This window comes from Eptesicus fuscus, chromosome 16, assembly GCF_027574615.1.
Source record: "Eptesicus fuscus isolate TK198812 chromosome 16, DD_ASM_mEF_20220401, whole genome shotgun sequence".
Taxonomy (NCBI): Eukaryota; Metazoa; Chordata; class Mammalia; order Chiroptera; family Vespertilionidae; genus Eptesicus; species Eptesicus fuscus.
In genome coordinates, this window is record NC_072488.1 from 36,035,049 (window position 1) to 36,055,383 (window position 20,335).

Here is a 20,335-nt window from a genome sequence, read left to right on the forward strand (position 1 = left end):
TTAACTTCAGTTCTCCACTTGACAGCCACAACGTGACAGACAAGACCTATTGGTATCTAAGATCTCTTCCATTTCTCAGGCCACAAACAAAGGTGAGAATGCACCAGTATGAGTCAGTTTACAGCTAAAGCCTTGCCTTAGCTGTTAACATCTCAGGAAATTGTGCTATGGATATTGTGTGTGTGTGTGTGTGTGTGTGTGTGTGTGTGTGTGTGTGTGTGTTTGCTTTTGTTACTGGTGAAATGGATGATTAGCACAACTTTAAAACATAAAGAGGCCATCAAGAGAGCTAATGTTGCTAAGGTTGTGAAAGAAACAATGATCACAGGCAGTTGAAGAGGTAAAAAAAACCTGTTGTGGATTTGGATAAATGAAAAGCAGCTAGTCAATGACAGCATTTCAGAGGCAATGAATGTGAAAAAGCAAAGATGCTACATGCTAGCCTCCTGAAAGACACCCGGGAACAAGTGCTGAAAGTGATTTGTTTAAGGCTTGTGGGGTGGTTCTATAAGTTTAAGAACATAAGTGTTTGTTTATAGAGTAAGCAGTACATTAGACATGTGGTGTATACAAGAAAACCATTGCCTGGAACTGATCACATGACTCTACCCAACCACAAGGACACCAAGTATAATCCTAACATGTGTCCAGAAGGGGATAAACCTGAAATGACTGTATGACAAAACCACTAAAGATTGCCACATATAAATGAGCTTTTAGGGTTTCTTAGCTGTCCCAAGGTGCAAGGAGCTGGGTAATTATTCTCATTTTCCAGAAGTATAGAGGAGGCAACAGTGTCAGAAGAGCTTATTATATAGTATGTGAATTATGTCTCAATGAAGATGTTATAAAAAATAAAGATAGCCAAAACCGGTTTGGCTCAGTGGATAGAGCGTCGGCCTGCAGACTCAAGGGTCCCAGGTTCGATTCCGGTCAAGGGCATGTACCTTGGTTGCGGGCACATCCCCAGTGGGGGGGTGTGCAAGAGGCAGCTGGTCGATGTTTCTCTCTCATCGATGTTTCTGACTCTCTATCCCTCTCTCTTCCTCTATGTAAAAAAAAATAAAAATTAAAAAAAATAAAGATAGGCGAAAGACAGAGGAGCAGGATATATGATTATAGGCAAAACAACCCTCTCCTTTACAAGACTCGTTAATATACAGCACCTTCAGGTTCCCACCCTGCTCATAACCCTGCACTGGAGAGAGGCAGAAGGTATAATGCAAGGGCTCTCAACGTGGGGTCCACAGATAGAGGGAGATGGTTCACAAACTCACCCCAAAATTGTAAGCAAAGCAAGTGTGTGTCAATGTTCATTTTAGGAGAGGAGGGATCCTCAGTTGGTATCAGCTTCCCAAGGAAATCTGGGAAGAGTTAAATACTGTCTCTGTTCATAATTGCCTAAACTCGGAAGCCGCCCTCAAAGGTTAATGGAAAGAATAATGGGCCAGGAGTCAAGAAACTGAGTTCCCACGCTGGCTCTGAGTCGCTGAGAAAACTTGGACAACTCGCCTCTCTTCTTCATTTACAAAGTGTCAGACAGGACTCACTGGTGTCTAAGATTCCTTCCAGCGAGGTATACACGATACAGGATACTCTGCGGCCAGGCAGACCTGAGTTTATATCTTGGCTCTACCTCTTACTAATTGCATGCCCTTGTGCAAGTTCTAGAACCTGTGCATACCTCTGTGCACGGTGACTCTCCATGCAGTGTTCTTGGGAGGATTAGTAACTGTGAGTGTCTCCACTGGAGGGCATGATTATTAAGTGATGGTTCCTATGAGTCTATGCCTGGCTTAAGTTCTGCTGAGCATTAGATATCTTCAGTGAACGGGCAGGGTCTGCTGGGAACTCAAGTGTAGTTGTGCAATTCAGATGTCAGCAAGGCCTTGCCTTCGAGCAGTTCCTACTCTAGAAAGGAAGTCCAGGCGAAAACCTTGCCATATCTCATGCAGGTACACGCCAGGCCTGACTCATGCCCTGCCTGAGTGCCCCTGCAGGGCCAGCTCCTGCCCCTGCTTGCTCCTCTAGGAGGCAGGAGGGCTTGCTGAGTCGGGATGAGCGGAGAGCTTCCTCAAGAGGTTGAACCCGCCAGCAGCACTGGTACTGACAGAGCCACAAAACCACCCCTCAGCCTTTCCCCTTTTCTTCCCTGTGCTGTTGTTACTACATGGTAACCACTGTTAAGGGGATAGCCATCCTATCCCAAATGGACTCACTGCTGCTTCCTGCGAGGGCTAGGGCAGGAATGGCTGCCTCCAGGTTAGCCTCCCACTGTCCGAAGCCCTGAAGAGTCAGGTAACCTTCCAAGGAAACACAGTGAGTGGATGGCAGCACTGAGTCTCCTGGTCCCTTGTCACCTCTTTGCACGATGCTGGCTCTCTATTCTGCTATAACAACTTACCGCACATTCAGTGACTGAAAACAACACAGAAGAATTAAAACAACAAGATAAGCAATGAGATACCGCTGATAACAACAAACGCTGGTGAGGACATGGGGCAATAGAAACTTTCACTCACTGCTGGTAGGAATGCAACATGCAACAGCCACTTCGGAAAGCAGCTCGGCAGTTTCTGACAAAACCAAATGCACTCTTACCACTCCATCTAGCCATTGCGCTCCTTGGTGTTTATCCAAAGGAGCTGGAAGCGTATGCCCACACATGTTTATTCATAATTGCCTAAACTTGGAAGAAACCAAGATGTCCTTCATTAGGTGAATGGATACGTAAACTGTGGTACATTTAGTCCATGTATTCAGCACTAGAAAGAAGTTATTAAGCCAACACCACTTATTTTTTTAAAATATGTTTTTATTGATTTCAGAGAGGAAGCGAAAGGGAGAGAGAGACAGAAACATCAATGATGAGAGAAAATTATCCATCAGCTGCCTCCTGCACACCTCCCGCTGGGGATCAAGCATGCAATCTGGGCACGTGCCCTTGACTGGAGTCAAACCTGGGACTGGAATCACACCTTGTACCCTTCACTGTGCAGGATCTATCCGCTGAGCCAAACCGGCTAGGGTGCCAACACCACTTATTAAAGAGACTGTTTTTACCCCATTGCATATTCCTGCCTCCTTTCTTGTAGATTAACTGACCTATAAGTAAGGATTTATTTCTAGGCTCTATTCTATTTTAATGATCTATACATCTCGAACCAACACAGGAAGAAGAACCCTTGAATATTGACTTTATAATGCAGAGCAGTGTAGCAACTGTTCGCTTCAACCTGGCTTCAGGGCCCCTACCTTTGCTTACCTAAAGGGTCTGTTAAAATGTTTTCCAAAACAAAAGGTAGATCCTTCCCCACAATGAATTCTTCTCCCACTCTTGGAATGTGGAAATGCTGAGCTAGGGCAGTCTCCCCTTGGCTGAGCCCTACTGGGCAAGGAGACATTTTTTCTTCCTCCTGCTGAGGCAGTGAGGTAGTATCGCTCCCTGCCAGAGATGCAAGGTCCGTCTCTTCCTGGTGGGGTCAATAGTCTGCGTTGAGCAGTACAAGAGTTCTCTCCTCTAGCCTCCTGACTCCATTGTAAGTGAGGTTTCTGTTAATTAATTTTCAAACTGGATTTTCAGTGCTCCTCAAAATCTCATACTCCTTCCCTTCAGTCAGCCTGGCATTGGCATCTGGTCCTCCCTGCTCCCGCTCCCAGTCGGACCAGGCTGGGCAGAGCTGGCCAGGCCTTTTCAGGGTGCAGGCGCACCGGCCCCCAGGCCAAGAGACCCCAGCACCTGCCTCTGCCTTCCAGTGGCCGCAGTGCAGCAGGAGGGTGCTGTCCTTGCCTGGGCTGGGGTGGAAGGAGCTTAGCCCAGGAAGCTGGGATATGATACCAGAGAGACAGCCCATGGGGGCCTGGAAAGAGAGGAGGGGTGAGTGGAGCTGAGGACACGGTGCTTTGGATGGAGGGGCCCTCAGGGAATGTCTGATAAAAAGGTCCAGGCATCACATATCCAGGAAATGATGGAAAATCTGGGGGTGGAAAACTTGGATACTGGTTTCCAGGTTTAAAGACTGCCTCTTCCTCTTTTTCTCTATGACAATTCTGCTTCCTTGGGATTTCTGCATAGGGCAGCATTTTGGAGGCTTCCACCACTTTACACATATGGCTGTGTGTCTGTAGGGAGAGCTATTGGTGTTTCTCAACACTGACCCTTCTGGAGAATCTGGTGAAGAAGAGCATTGTAAGTTGGTGGCAGGGCTGCCCAGGTCTCTAGAGGGACCCCTGAGCTCAGAGCGAGGCTCCTGAGGGCAGAGGCCTTGATGGGGAGAATGGCCTCCGTGTTGTCTGGATCCAGCCCAGAGTCCCAGCGCTGTGCCTTCTTCCAACACCAGTGATGGCCCTGCCCCCACGCTGGCGGCTGGGGGTTGATTATCCTTACTTTCTCCAGCCTGAGGCACCATCCACTGTAAGCTGCACCATTCTTCCATGTATGCAAGGGAAAGGGGGCCAGAGAAGGAGACTGCACACAGATGCTGGGACACCGGAGAGACATCTTCCCACAGAAGAGACTGGCTGGAATTGTGCATGTCCCAACCTTCGCACTGTGTGGAGGAGGAAGAACAATTCTCCCCTGGGAATCTAACCACAGACCTGTCCTCACGCAGGTCTGAGGTCAGAATTCACAGGGTCCATGTGGTCTAGAGAAGTCAAACCAAAAAGTAACTTAAGGGGCCTGGTTGGTAGTGCCCCAGAAGTGACCAGCAAGCATGCGTCCTGTCCGGAGAACTCGGCGTCAACCCCACCAATTTAACACAGTCTGATTTCAGTGATGTGAAATGGGAAGAAATGTGTTCCTCAGAATGAATGAGATATGGGCATGAAATAGATATGCTTTTGGCTGTACCGGTGATCAGTTCACCTGGGTTTCCTGGAACGTCCCTGGGTTTAGCCCTAAAAGGCACTCTTCTAATGAAATCTCTTAGTCCTGGACAAAGGCAATCACTCTACATAGCCCAGTCCTCTTCTGGGGTCCTTATGTCTGGCCTGAGGGAGCCTTGTTTTATACTATATACTAGAGGCCTGGGGCACAAAATTCATGCATGGTGTGTGTGTGGGGTGTCCCTCAGCCCAGTCTGCAACCTCTCCAATCTGGAATCCCTCTCACAATCCAGGACTGCTGGCTCCTAACCACTCACCTGCCTGCCTGCCTGATTGCCCCTAACCGCTTCTGCCTGCTGGCCTGATCGCCCCCAACTGCCCTCCCCTGCCGGCCGTATGGCCCCCAACTGCCCTCCCCTGCCGGTCCGATCGCCCCCAACTGCCCTCCCCTGCAGGCCCAGTCACCCCAACTCCTCCACTGCAGGCCTGGTCGCCCACAACTGCCCTCCCTTGCCATCCTGGTAACCCCCAACTGCCCTTCCCTGCTGGCTTGGTCGCCCCCCAACTTCCCTCCCCTGCTGGCCTGATCACCCCCAACTGCCCTTCCCTGCTGGCCTGTTTGCCCAAACTGCCACCCCTCCTGGCCTGGTCGCCCCCAACTGCCCTCCCCTGCTGGCCTGATTGCCCCAAGTGCCCTTTCCTGCCAGCCACCTTTTATAGATATAGAATAAACTTGCTTAATTAGACCTGCTTTCTGATTTTGCTAAACCTTTTTCCAGCCCAGTGAAGCACCCCAACTTCTCTTTCAGGTAATTGTAATCAACAAAGCAGTAAATATCAACACAAAGCAATTATTGTAGATCACACAGGGAGAACAAAAGGTAAAATATTTAACTGTAGCAGTGTTTGACTATATTACGTGCAGTGGGAAAACCTGAAGTCATTTTCAAGTTCCAACATTTCTTACTTCTTTTTAGTCAGGTTGTTTCTAAACTTTCTAAATCTCCGTTTCTGGCTAAGGAAGGGGAAATAGGATTCCACTGAGTCTCCTATCTACCTACTCCAGGATTTCTGTGAGGATCAAATGAGATGAGGCACGTAAAAATGCTTCACAAACATTTGGTTAATGTGTAAAATGTTTGCACCTGGCTATAAAGCAAATCATGTTCCTGGACTGAAGAAACTCCAAGGAGGCTAGTCGCTAGGGAGAGGGAGCAAGGCATTGCTATGTGACATCATTACCTGGCACCCACAGCAACCATTTCTGGGCTGGGCTGGGCTGGGCTGTGGGCTGCATTTTGCGCCATGGGGCCTTGGCAGCTTTGGCTGCGATTTGGTGAGCTGTCACTCAGAGGTGGTGGCGGGGCCTGTGTCCCACCTGGAGGCAGCTGAGTGTTGGTTTGTCCGCGCCAGGTCCATGGTGCTGTTTATTTTTAAATGGCCAGTGCGTGTCATGGCAGCTCCTGCGTTGAGTGTCTGCCCCCTGGTGGTCAGTGTGCATCATAGCTACCAATCAGATGGACACTTAGCCTTTTACATATACTACTAGAGGCCCGGTACATGAAATTCATACACGGGGGTGAGGGGGGTCCCCTCAGCCCAGCCTGCACCCTCTACAATCCAGGACATCCCTCTCACAATCTGGGACCACTGGCTCCTAACTTCTCACCTGCCTGCCTGCCTGATCATCCCTAACTGCCCCCCCTGCCGGTCTGATCATTCCCAACTACCCCCCCCCCCCCCCGAGCTGGCCTGGTTGCCCCTAACTCCCCTCCCCACTGGCCTGGTCACCCCTTACTCCCCCCCCACCCCTGCCAGCCTGGTCACCCCTACCTGCCCCCCCCGCCCCGTTGACCTGGTTGCCCCACACGGTCTGCTTTTCATTTGTTTGGTCGCCCCTCACTGCCCCCCCTGCCAGCCTGGTTGCTCAACACAGCCCACTGTTCAGTCATTTGGTTGCCCCTCACTAACCCCCCTGCTGGCCTGGTTGCCCCCCGCAGCCTGTTGGGTCCTCCGTTCAGTTGTTTCAGTTCAATTTCCTTAAATTAACTTTTAAGTTTAATGTAATTACAAAAGATTACAGATTATAATTCTCATATTTTATTTTGGACGCAAGTTTTAACAAAAATGAATCTAAAATTTATCTGTAATAGCAAATGGATAAAAACCAAGAAATTTATCTGTAATAGCAAATGGATAAAAACCACAAGAAATTTTGAAAAACAGAAAGTAAAGGAGGGGAGCATTTGTGTTGTGCAATATTATAATATTTTAATTTTACAATAACAAATGGCTTTATACCTATGTACAAATTGACAAACAGATCTCTGTAAGGAAATAAAGAGCCCAAAAAGTGTATTTTAAAAAGGTGGAAATTCAAATCAGTAGGGAAAGGAAATTTTTTTTTTTTTATAAAAGGGTTCTCAGAGAGTTGATTAACAATTTGAAAAAAATACTACAAAATAATGAATGTAAATGATATGGAATTTTTGGACTGGAACACAGATTCTTTGTCCACCAGAATTGAAGAATGAATCCAGACAGAAAGTGGTATAGCAAAGGTGGAGATTTACTGAAGAACAAGTACAGACTCCCACATGGGGAGAGGGAAAGAGTCCCATAGAATGGACTCCCACTTGGGGAGGGGGAAAGGGTCCCACTGGGTTCCTTCCCCTATGGCTTATAAAGGCTGCAGATCCTGGTGCCTTGACATCCCCTCTGATTGGTCACTATTCCCTTACACTGGTTACTATAGTAACTCCTGGGCTCAAAGGTTGAACCTCACTTGTGATGTTCCCCCCCTTCCTGTCCCCCCCCCCCCCCACTTCCTTATTGTTTTCCTATTCCCTTTGGGCTTTCTCTCTCTCCTTCTGAATGAAGGGCTTCCTTCTCTTTATTTTGTGAATATAGACCTTTTGCTGTTCCCAGTTTCCTCAGTCTGTGGAAATATACTTGTTGCAGCTTTCCAGCTCCCCTATTCTATGGAAATATACCTTCTGCTGCTCTGCAGCCATGCTTTCCTCCATGGTCCCCTTAATTTCCTTCTAATATTTCCTAAACCTGTCCTATTTTACCCCCAAAATTCATGTTTCATAAATATGACATTATAAGATAGCTAGAGAAAGGTAAATATATGAATTTCAGATAGAAAATAATTTTTGTCTATTATATTGGAAAAGATTGATGGTATTGACTCTAAAAATTTAATAGCTTGGGTATGTAAAAAGATAGTCAAAATTACTTTTTTCAAAACTCCATGCAGGTCCATATTAGCCTTACAAACCTGACAAACTAGCTTAGTATGTATAGCCCTTGTCCTGGGACATTTGTAGAACGTTATCAGCAGCACTTGTTTAAAACTGCAACTTCCTGGGACAGCAATAACAATTGGAAAAGATAATTTAAAAAATTAAAGCTGAAAAACTTAGCCTGGCTGGGGTGGCTCAGTGGTTGAATGACTGGTTTGATTCCAGTCAGGGCACATGCCAAGGCTGTGGACATGGGGTGTGTAGGAGGCACCCAATCAATGTTTCTTTCTCATTGAAGCTTCTATCTCTCTATCCCTCTCTCTAAAATAAATAAAATCATATTTTTTTAAAAGCTGAATAACTTAAAAGTAAAAACTGGAGAATGAGAAGTCCAGCATCTTCCTGGGAATCTAGATGGTCACATGCATGTGTGCTACTCAGGAAAGACCAGAGACGTCCTAATCTTTCACCTCTGGCTGACCTTGTAGCTCTGCAGAAGCAGTACTAGTAAGTAAAGGCTAACAAGAGCTGTTAAGTGCCTGAGGGTTGAAGATGTGCCTCAACAGGCACACAAAGCCTCTCCACAATAGCTGGTGGACTTACTACTTCCAGGCATTTGAGCAATCTTTCTCCAGTCACTAGTTGACCACTTAGCTAACCAAGCTGAGGATCCAGTGACCACACACAACAAGGAATACAGGCTTTACAGAATTTGTTCATAAAATTCACTAAACAGATAGCAACAAAAAAACTAGCAGTGACAATACACTGTGAGTGATGAAATCTGATTTTCAAAGATGCCATATCGTATTATTTAAAATGTTCAGTTTCCACAAAAATTTATGAGAGCTAAATGTAAGAGCTAAAACTATTGTTAAAAAAAATAGGCTTAAATATAGGATTAAGCAATGATTTCTTTTATTTTTTTTGGGGGGGGGGCTGGGGGGAGAACCAAATGCTTTAATAAGAAGCCCCACAAACATGGGAGCCAAGGAGCAGGGGAGGAAAGTGACCCAGGAAAAAGTCCAGTCTATGACGTTTCAGTCAGGTGGGGGCTGGGGGGTGGGCCCACAGCGAGGGCGGCCCCTCCTCTTGACCTCCAGGGGGCGCCACGCAGTCTTCCCAGCTCAGCAGGCATTTTGGGCAACAGGGTTCCGAAGACCACGGTGCTGCTGGATACAATAAAGATTTATTAAATTAAAAGAAAAGAAAACAAAGCAACTAGCAAGATAATATGAATAACATAAATCTGTTATAATAAAAATCATTTTTAAAATGATGTTTGCAGAGCATTGAAAGAAATGTTTGAACATGTGGGCACCAAACTGTTAACAGTGGTTGCTTCTAGAGAATGGAATTACCCCAGCTTTTCCCTTCCTGCTTTATAGATATCTACAGCATTTACAGTTTTATAACAGTACACATTGTTTTGGTAACTAATAAAACTTGACATAAAATTAAAAACAAAAACAACACACAAACCCTCCTGATGTGAGTCCCGAGCAGAGGCCGCCTCCGCGGTGCGCACCCTCCCTCGTCGGCTGGACCCAGTCCTCTCACCTGCACACGCAGCGGGTGTCCTGGCCCCGCTCTCCCCGGCTGCTTGGGTCCAGCCTCTGGCTCGTCTCCAGCACCACGCGCCCGGCCTTCCTGGAGCTCCGCACCTTCGAGTTGACTGTGGCCCTTGCCTTGTCGGTTCTCAATTTTAAAAATTACATTGGATTGACTTTGTTCCTTTTAGAACGCCTCTTTCTGGTGGGTACCCCACAGCACATGAATTTGAGGAAGGCTCGGAGGGCCCTTCTAGCCAACCCCGGCCGGCCCTGGCTGTGGGCAGAGGGAGAGGCGGGGGTGCTGCCCTCAGGCTGCCCAGCTTGGCGGCAGCTTTCAGGGGCGGCTCCCTCTGGGGCTCCACCCCTGATGCTGCTGCTGCTGCTGCTGGGGAGGCGGCGGCTGTGGGTCCAGGGGGAGCCCCCAGGGCCAAGCTGCAGGTCTGGGCTGGGGGGAGCTGTCCCGAACTCGATGGATTCCAGTGGGGGAGGGGTGGCCATGGATTCCAGGCTGGGTGGGGGCCCGGGCACGTTGAACCACAGGTAGTGTGGGAGGATGGAAGACTCTTCAGTCCCCCCATCAGATGGCTGAGACCGCTCTTCAGTCCCCCCATCAGATGGCTGAGACCCCTCTTCAGCCCCCCCATCAGATGGCTGAGACCCCTCTTCAGCCCCCCCATCAGATGGCTGAGACCCCTCTTCAGCCCCCCCATCAGATGGCTGAGACCCCTCTTCAGCCCCCCCATCAGATGGCTGAGACCACTCTTCAGCCCCCCCATCAGATGGCTGAGACCGCTCTTCAGCCCCCCCATCAGATGGCTGAGACCCCTCTTCAGCCCCCCCATCAGAGGGCTGAGACCCCTCTTCAGTCCCCCCATCAGATGGCTGAGACCACTCTTCAGTCCCCCCATCAGAGGGCTGAGACCCCTCTTCAGCCCCCCCATCAGATGGCTGAGACCCCTCTTCAGTCCCCCCATCAGATGGCTGAGACCGCTCTTCAGTCCCCCCATCAGAGGGCTGAGACCCCTCTTCAGCCCCCCCATCAGATGGCTGAGACCCCTGTTCAGTCCCCCCATCAGATGGCTGGGCCGCCTCGTAGCTTGAGGAAATGTCACTGCTGTCAGGGGAGCGGTAGGGTCTGACCTTGACCTTTCTCCCTGGCATCTTGGTCTCCATCTTCTTTAGGATGAGGTAGGTCCCCATGTCCCTGTCATATTTCCTCTCCCCTACAGACTGCTCTACCTGGTCTGGCTCGAAACCGAGGCTCTGCATCAGTTCTAGGACCTGGGGGTCCAGGTCCCCCCCGGGCGGCTGGCTGTAGGGCCTCAGCTCCTCCTGGCCCCTGTTGAGCCAGGGGTGCCGCATGACCTCCTCCAGGGTCGGCCTCTGGCTGGGGTCGACGGTCAGGAGCCACCTGATGAATTGGCCGCCCTGCCTGGACATGCGGTGCGGGGCCTCGAACTGCCCGGCCAGGACCTGCGCCTTAATTTTCGCTAAGCTCTCCCCCTGGAACGGCACCGTCCCCGTCACGGTCTTGTACAGGGTCACCCCCAGGCTCCAGACATCCGCTTTCCGGCCATCGTACGGCTCCTGCCGCAGGACCTCCGGGGCCATGTAGTAGAAGGTGCCGCAGAAGGTGCTCAGTTTGGAGTCGTCGCTCACCCTCCGCCCGAAGCCGAAGTCGGCCAGCTTGACCGTGCCGTCCTCGTCCAGCAGGATGTTGTCCGGCTTCAGGTCCCTGTGGGCGTTGGGAGGAATGTGTGAGCACGTGGGCACCGCCCTGTGCACAGGGGCTGCTTCTAGAGAAGGGTCCCCCCGCTTTCCCTCCCCGCCTTAGAGCTCTGCAGCAGGTACAGTTTGACAGCAGCACAGGGTTTGGAGCCCATCAAACCTGTGGACGATGCCCCGCCGGTGGCAGTACTGCAGCGCCGACACCACCTGCCGGAACGCGGCGCGGGCCTGGCGCTCGCTCAGCGGGCCGTGGTTCTCCAGCCGCTGCCGCAGGTCCCCTTCCCTCAGGTGCTCCATCACCAAGAAGAGCATGTCTGGGGTGGTAACCACCTCAAACAACGCTGTTATGTTTGGGTGTTGTAAGCTTTTAAGACAATAGATCTCTCGAGCATATCGAGAGAAGCCCTTCAGACTGATGGCTTTCACCACCACCTCCGTCCCAGACAGCACGTGCCAGGCCAAATACACCTTGGCACAGGCTCCCTGGCCAATCCTGGATTGGAGTACATAGTCTCCAATACAGAGACTATGGGTGTCAGAGGGGGCTGCAAAGTCATCACTCATTGTAACCAAAATAACAAACCAAAATAAATAACTAAAATAAAAAAGAAAAACAAAAAGAAAAATAACTCAAAAAATAAAACAAAATAAAAACAAAATTAAATAAAAGAAAATAACAAAAGAAAAAAACAAATAAAAATAAAATAAAATAAAATAAAAACAAAAAATTAAATAAAAGAAAATAACAAAAGAAAAAAAAATAAAATAAAATAAAAATGAAAAAAAAAGAAAAATTAAATAAAAGAAAAATGAAAAAAAAAAAAGAAAACAAACAAAAATGAAATAAACGGCAAAACCTATCTAAGGAGTCCAAGTCCACAGGTCACCACAATCAGCTTCCTGGGCTATAACGGACAAAATCCTAGGCCCAGTCAGGGCCTTTTTATAGGAGTGGTTTGCAATTCCATCACAATGGCACCTTATGAGGTCAGAGCAAGAAATGGACCAATCCCGGCTGGGGAGTGGTTTGTGATTCCATCACAATGGCACCTTATGAGGTCAGAACAAGAAATGGACCAATCCTAGCTGGGGATAAACCATAGTGGTTTTCTCACTTTTTGGTCTCATGACCATTATACTCTGGAAAACACAAAAAGACACACACTTTTGTTTATTTGGGATATTATATTGGTATTTATTTTATTAGAAATATAAATCTATAAGATGTGTGTGCGCACGCACACACACACACACACACACACACACACACACAGAAAAGTCTGACTTATTCTCATGCTCCAGTTCTCAGTTCAAATATCACCTGCTTAGTTCTAAGATCAGATATCCCTGATCCATCCATCCCTACCTACCTCACTCAGGCCATCACGTTTGTCATCTTCATAGCACCGACCACAGTGGGGCTGATTCTTGTTTACTGTCTGTCTTTCCCATGAAGGAAGGGGCAGGACTGTAGTGTTCCCGGAGTCTAGCACAGTGAGTGGCAACAAAATAAGTGTTTAATAAATGTTTGTTCACTGGATTAACAGAAGAGTTTGTGGTAACAAAATATGACCAACTATTAAAGTGATTCTAAAAAACAGTCATGTTCTGTCCTCACTCAGCTTTGGGGGCAGATAGGATAGGACCAAGGAGTGCTCAAGTCTGGGTTTCCAGGTCTGTGGTTGCTCAGTGAGACTGAGGAAAAGCCAGCTGGCAGGAGCCTCGCTGTAAAGATTCAAGAAGATGATTCGTCCTTCCACTGGTACTTGCTAAGGACGAAATAAATTTGGACCTGCAGTAAGGCTGCAAGGTATGTTTACATGTTGAATATCCATTTCCAGATTACACAAAAGACTTCTCTGGATGAAAGAATGTCTACAGAGGTACAAAGGGTGGGGTAGTATGTTGGGGCAAATTCCACCCTTTATGGAGGCAGAGAGGGAGCAGGCAGCCTTGAGGACACTTTGGGGGAGCGTCTGGCATATTCTATTTCAAACTAATCTTCTAAGAAAAATTCCTACTTTCAGTACATCGAGTGTTTTAATCACATGTATGTTATTCTAGTAATCATTTTCCTTTAACACTTCCTAAAGTCTCAGCCTTGTGTAAAGTGAATCTTTAGAGGGATTAGCCTGTGAGCTTCTCCCTCTAAAACACTTTCATTTGTTCATTTTTACCTTCCTGCTGTGATACTCAGCTCCTAAACATGATATCTTTGCTGCTGAGCTGATTGGGACCCAAATGGAGGACATTTAATCAATTCTAGACAGATGTTTACAAGTTACAATCAGAGATTACAAGCAATGATTTCTTAAATATGACACCAAAAGCACAAACAAGAGTAAAACATAGATAATTTGGACTTCATCAAAATTAAAAACTTTTGAGCTTAAAGGACACCTCAGTTTGTTGAGCATTGTCCTGTGCATCAAAAGGTTGCAAGCTTGATTTCCAGTCAGGGCACATATCTGGATTGAGGGTTTGATTCCTGGTTGGTACATGTATGAAGGCAACTGATCAATCTCTCTCTCTCTCTCTCTCTCTCTCTCTCTCTCTCTCTCTTTCCTCTCTCTCTCTTTCTCTCTCTCTCTCTCTTTCTCTCTTTCTCTTCCTTTCTCTTGTTCTCTAAGCATGTCCTCAGGTGAGGATTAAAAAATAAAACAAACATTTGCCAAAATAAAATCCCCCTTAAAAAAAAAAAAGTGAGAAGACATTCCACAAAATGAAGAGTGATTACTAATTTGTACAAAATTTCCTTTGACGTTGATAAATTGTTCTGAAATGAGATGGTAATGATTGATGTACAACATGTGATTATATTAAAAACCACTGAATTCAAATATTTTAGGAAAAATTGTTGGAATAAATTTTATTTCATTATATAGGCATATTTTGGAGAAATTGTGAGTTCAGTTCCAGACCACTGCAATAAAACTAGTATTGCAATAGAGCAAGTTGTAATCTGTTTGCTGGTGGATGGTCTTGCCTTTAATTTGTAAAACATGCAACATCTGAGAAGTGCAATAAAGTGAAGTGCAATAAAACATTGTATCCCTATAGTCGTATCTCCCATTTTACCTAATCACCTGTTCAGTTTCTCTTTTTACTGTTTCTTCATTGTTATTATCTAAGACAGTATAAAAATATTCAAAAAGAATTTTCCAGTAGTTAATACAATATAGATGGTCACCCACTTAGAATGGTTTGACTTAACGATTTTTTGACTTTACAATGGGCCCAAAATGAAATTACTCAGTAGAGACTGTCCTTAGAATTTTGATCTTTCATGCTAGTGTATGGGGTACGATATTCTCTTGTGATGCTGGGCAGGGGCTATGACCTGCAGCTCCAAGTTAGTGGTGGCCATCTTGTGATGATGTGGGGCGGCCATCTTGTGATGATGTGAGGGTGTCATGCAAGGGCGCGAGGGCCACCTAGGCTTTTATTAGTATAGATTCCTGCCTAGGGATAGGCTGATTGCACCAGGCTGGGGACACCTGACTCAGGGGCTTTCTGCCCATAGGCCAGCCAGCATCTAGGACTGAAGGCCTCACTTGGGAAAATAAGAGAATTTGGAAATTTGGGAATCTGAAGAACTGAGGACATGCTCTAAGAACACTAGTCCTGGCCTGGCTTTTCAGGTTCTCTTGGGTTCATGTGCATTGAAAGAATTTAAATAAACACCCCCTTTTATTTATTTACATTTTGGGGAGGTGGAGAAGTTAACCTCAGTACTTCTTGGGCCCTTCTGGCTAAAAGGCCTCTGGCTGAGGCAGGGAGACTGTCCTGCGAGGCATTGTAGAGGCTACAAGCCCATCCTAGGTGCTGCCGAGAGGGGATCCGTAAGGCCTGTCGGCGGTCTGTGTGCCCAGGAGCAAGAGCTCCCAGGCTCTGCCCATCCATGAAGCAGAAGTAACATGTAATTAGCAGGATGACAAATTATCCCCTAAACTAAGGCCTAGAAAATAGTTTAACTATCTCAGTTTTATTTGTGTACTCAATAAATGTACTTGGAGTTGTGTTTGTTTCTAATCTCCTTTTCACAGTTTCCTTTTTTTCTTCCTCTCCTCCCACATCGGTCAACTTCTTGAGGGAGGAATTACATCTTCTTTCTCATGTTTGCCCCTCACATAGGAGTCCATTCTCCTGCGAGCTCCTGCAAGGGACGGGGAGCAGGTCTCTGTGTGTGGCTCCCACTAAGCACGATCATGGCACCCAAGACATTCTTAATGAGCGAGTGTTAAACTGAGGTGAGTGTAGACTCAACAACAAATGCCTGAGCTGTGGATGGAGTTCTTCATCTATACAACCGGTACTTAATGAACTCCTATTTTATGTCATCAGTTGGCTCAAATTAAACTCTTATAAAAATGTTGGATGTTGTCTGCGTACACAGGGGGGTCCTGGCAGGGATCTGTGATCTCTGGAATTTGTGGAGAGCTTTCTAGAAACCGTGAGGCTTGAGGCTTCTCTATGAGGCCTCTACTCCTAGACACAGAAGCCTGAGGCAGCTTTTCTGTGGGAGGTGAAAGGACTCCAAGCCATGACAGGTTCTATCTTTAATTCACAGCTGTGCTGCCAAAGCCCAGGGGGTGACTGGTCTAAGATCACCCAGAGTGTGGCCAGGACTCAGCCTTTGCCTGTGGGGCCCTCCAGCCCGCCTCACTATGGAGCATCCTCAGTGCATACCTGGGACACAGAAGCCAAGGCCCGCACCAGCCTTCACCCACCGAGCCAAGCAGCTGGACTGTCAGACTCGGGGATGGGCATAAAAGCAGGTATCTGGCAAATTCATGATCAGTCCTGGGTACTCTGGGCCCAGGGATGGACTGTTAGACAGAAAGACCAACCCCTCATGTTAACCCAGGAGTCTGTACTTCTAAGGTGATCATACGAACTAAATCGTGTGGGTTGTGGGGTGAAGGAGCGCAGGCCTGGGGATGGGAGAGTTGGGGCCTGAGTCCCAGCTCTATTCTTCTGAGCAGTGTGATCTGCGACGTATCACCTCTCTCCTCTGACCAGCTGTTAAAGGAATCCTGGTCTCAGCCTGTGTGGGTAGAGTACCATAAGACATCTGGCACACGGCAGGGCCTGATAGGAGGGGACAACATTTTTCCTGCTGATGGACTGTGTCTGCGCAGCAGGTCTCATTGGACAGAGGACGAAATTGGCAAATTGTCCACCTTCTTTCACCGAATGCCCACCCCACACCCCCCTTATGAGGTGGCGATTTCTATCTCCACAAAAAATCAGCTGGGGCTCTGGCTGGTTTGGCTCAGTGGATAGAGTGTCGGCCTGCGGACTGAAAGGTCCCAGGTTCGATTCCAGTCAGAGGCCTGTCCCTTGGTTGCGGGCACATCCCCAGTAGGACGTGTGCAGGAGGCAGCTGATCGATGTTTCTCTCTCATCGATGTTTCTAACTCTCTATCTCTCTCCCTTCCTCTCTGTAAAAAAATCAATAAAATATATTTTTTTAAAAATCTTTATTTAAAAAAAAAATCAGTTGGGGATGAGCAGTCAGTGAGTGCCTACATGGCAGAGCTTCAATTCAGAACCCCAACTGTGGTGGTCTGAGGCTGCTGAGTCCAAGCAAGCTCCGTGGTGTTGGGAGGGGTCTAGAGAAGTGAAAAATCTATGCGCTCTCCTTTCTAAATGGGCTGACAAGGAAAGCAACTAGGAGGCTCCCTGGAGCTTGAGAGGACTGAGGAGGGTTGGATGGGGAATGCAGAAGGTGCCAGCTGGAGTCCTAGCTAGAGCCCCTCCCCGTATCTCCTAAGCGGGCTATGGCAGGGTTACCCAAGGCTTCCTCTGACTTCACTGGCTGCCAGTCACAAAGGCTTCCTTCCAGTCACTTCCACCCCAGACACTCTGACCCACGTTGCCTGCCGGGTGGGAGAGGGGGTTCTGTCATGGATGCCCCACGCTTGATTCAGGGAGGGGAATGATATCCACTTACGTTTTCCTTGGCTTCTTAACCACCATCACCATTGCTGAGTCTGCCTGAGCATCCCTGCTTCCCCACCACGGCCAGGAGTGGACCAGGGGCCAGGGGCAGGAGCTCAGATCCAAAGGCTAGCGGGAGCCTGAAAAATATGTGCAGGAATGAATTCTGAGCAAGGCCGTTTTTTTCTGTCTCTTGTAATCTCTTTATTAAATACCTTGTCAACAACTTTTTAAATTGACATGTATTCACTGCAACCAATGAAACCGTCCAGTAAACACTCCCACCTGGCCCGCAGGTCTACAGGTGGTCAGTGTTAACTGTTTGTGGGTCACCTTTCACAGCTTTGTCTAGACCAGTGGTCGGCAAACGCATTAGCCAACAGAGCCAAATACCAACAGTACAACGATTGAAATTTCTTTTGAGAGACAAATTTTTTAAACTTAAACTTCTTCTAACGCCACTTCTTCAGAATAGACTCGCCCAGGCCGTGGTATTTTGTGGAAGAGCCTCACTCAAGGGGCCAAAGAGCCGCATGTGGCTCGCGAGCCGCAGTTTGCCGACCACGGGTCTAGACTCATTATTAGGGACTGAATTGTGTCCTCCCCAAACTCAAATGTTGAAATCCTAACCCCCAGTGGGACTGTATTTGGAACAAATAAAGGTTAACTGAGGTCATAAGCACGGAGCCTTATAGGAAAGAGGCCATATGAGGACCCAGCGAGAAGCCGTGGTCACAGTCAGAGCGGCCTCACCAGGAACTCCCTGACGGTATCTTCATGTTAGACTTTCAGCCTCCAGAACTGTGAGAAAATGCATTCCTGACGTTTAAGCCACCCAGTCTGTGGTATTTTGTCAAGCAGCTCTAGGTAACGCCTACACAGAGATCCATGCACAAGGAGGAGAGGGTGTTTTATTTGTTTATTTGAACAAAAATGGGATCATGCTAAGCGCACATTACTCCCAGATTAGCTGTTCTCATTAACATTACATAATGGCCACTTGGCTCCTTGCTCACACCCCACACTCAATTCTGCTAGGACATCCTGCAGGCCCGCCCATCAAAACCTGTCTGGACTCTGACCACTTTCCCCACCTTGGTGTTAGCTCCATTCTCTCTCTCTCTTTCACTGCAGCAGCCTCTTCACGCTTCTCTGCTTCCACCCTGGCCCCCAGTCTGTTCTCATAGCAGCCAGAAGGATCATTTGAAAACCTAAGTCAGCTCATGCTGCTCCTCAGCTCAAAACCTTCCAATGGATTCCCATCCCATGCAAAGCAAAAATCAAAGTCCTCACCAACAGCAACAAGGCCCTATGTGATCTGCCTGCATACACACATACACACACACACACACACACACACACACACACACACACACCAGCTCTATGGCTCTCCTCTCTGACTTTTCCTCCTACCCTGTCCCCATGACATTCTGGTTTCCTTGGTCTTTGGATCCCACTCTGTCTCCCTGCCATGAAATTCACCTTCCTGCAGACAATGAGCATGAGCTATTTCTTCCATAACTTTTTAAAGATAGTTCATGCACATAGAAGCATTTAGCTGACCAATCTTAAAAAACACACACAGCCCTAGCTGGTTTGGCTCTGTGGATAGAGCATCGGCCTGTGGACTGAAGGGTCCCAGGTTTGATTTCAGTGAAGGGCACATGCCTGGTTGCAGGCTTGATCCCCAGTGGGGGGCGTGCAGAAGGCAGCCGATCAATGATTCTCTCATCATTGATGTTTCTATCTCTCTCTCCCTTTCCCTTCCTCTCTGAAATCAATTAAAAAATTATACACACACACACACACACACACACACACACACACTGAGTGGCCAGATTATTATGATCTCTGAACGCACCGGGCCTCTAATATATATATTGCTATTTTGCATAGGGTGGTTAGCGAAAGCCTTGCCCGTGAAATTATATTTGAGCCAAGGCCTGAAGAAAGTGAGGGGGTGAGCCATGCATATATCTAGAGTTGCACTTTTAAAGCAGAGGGAACTTCCCCTGAGGGAGGAGTGTACTCCATATAAGGAACAACAAACAAGGCAACCACGTAGCTGGACTGAGTAGGTGTATATCAGAGATTCTGTGTCATGAGAACTTTCTTATTCTTTTTTACACCTGCATCCTGTTCTATTGTGTGTATGCACCATTGAGAAGGCTAACCCCTATTTTGTAAAACTACTGTTTGGAATTCTCTGCTATTTTTTTAGATGGCCTCTTATTCTAAAAATAATAATAATAATAATAATAACTTTGCTTTCTAGCCTGCGTTAGCCTGCTTGAATAATGAGGAAGATAAACTTAGCTGTCTGACCTTGTAGGCCAGAGACTAGATATGCCCATACTCTCAATGCCATGCCAGGTGTATTTTTTAATTGGATGGAACTGTGTTGTTTTCAAGGCCACCAGTGAGATAACCACTAAGCACACATAGGGCTGGCTCCTTAATAAAAAGGGAAGTTCTGCTTGTAGCTTTGCTTAGAATTTGAATTCATTTTCTCTGAACCCACCGTGGTGAATAAAGTGTGACTCCAAACTCTACAAGCATTGCTTGATTTATTCTGGTTCTCTGTAACACCATAGTTTAAGCAGTCTCAACTGGTGGGAATTTAAGAGACTTCTGGAATTTTGGTTCTAGCCGTTACCTTTGCAGTGTTGAGAACAAAATTCAACTTAGTACATTTGAAAATCTGTTTAGCTTTATTAAGTGATTCATGAATCGAGCAGCATCCCATCAAGCAATAGAAGGAGCCTCCTAGGGGTTGTACAACATGGAAGGTTTTTATACTCAAAAAGAGGGTGGGACTAAGAAGTTAAAGGAATGCATTATTTCTGGCAAGGACAACTTTCCTTAGGGCAGTGGTTCTCAACCTTTCTAATGCTTCGACCCTTTAATACAGTTCCTCATGCTGTGGTGACCCCCAACCATAAAATTATTTTCGTTGCTACTTCATAACTGTAATTTTGCTACTGTTATGAATCGTAATGTAAATATCTGTGTTTTCCGATGGTCTTAGGCTCTACA

The 20,335-nt window shown here is 47.2% G+C and overlaps 1 protein-coding gene and 2 long non-coding RNA genes across 5 annotated transcripts in view; 1 reads left to right on the forward strand and 2 right to left on the reverse strand.

Moving 5' to 3' along the window:
• Positions 1 to 8,971: 8,971 nt before the first annotated feature.
• Positions 8,972 to 10,278, reverse strand: LOC129151899 (uncharacterized). The gene is made up of 2 exons (XR_008558614.1): positions 9,636 to 10,278; positions 8,972 to 9,247 (listed from the first exon to the last, which is right to left on the reverse strand). It is a non-coding gene; the product is annotated as an uncharacterized LOC129151899 (long non-coding RNA).
• Positions 10,279 to 10,700: 422 nt separating this feature from the next.
• On the reverse strand, positions 10,701 to 11,920 carry LOC129151922 (serine/threonine-protein kinase MARK2-like). The gene is made up of 3 exons (XM_054728532.1): positions 11,517 to 11,920; positions 10,769 to 11,363; positions 10,701 to 10,724 (listed from the first exon to the last, which is right to left on the reverse strand). The coding sequence occupies exons 1-3, from the start codon at positions 11,918 to 11,920 to the stop codon at positions 10,701 to 10,703; spliced, it is 1,023 nt and encodes a 340-aa protein (XP_054584507.1).
• A 1,177-nt stretch (positions 11,921 to 13,097) lies between these two features.
• Positions 13,098 to 20,335, forward strand: part of LOC114233707 (uncharacterized) — a 39,671-nt gene continuing 32,433 nt past the window's right edge. The window contains exons 1-2 of one of the 3 annotated variants that reach the window (XR_008558615.1): positions 13,098 to 13,166; positions 15,927 to 16,134. This is a non-coding gene — a long non-coding RNA (uncharacterized LOC114233707). The other 2 variants (XR_008558617.1, XR_008558616.1) reach the window with 2 other exon arrangements.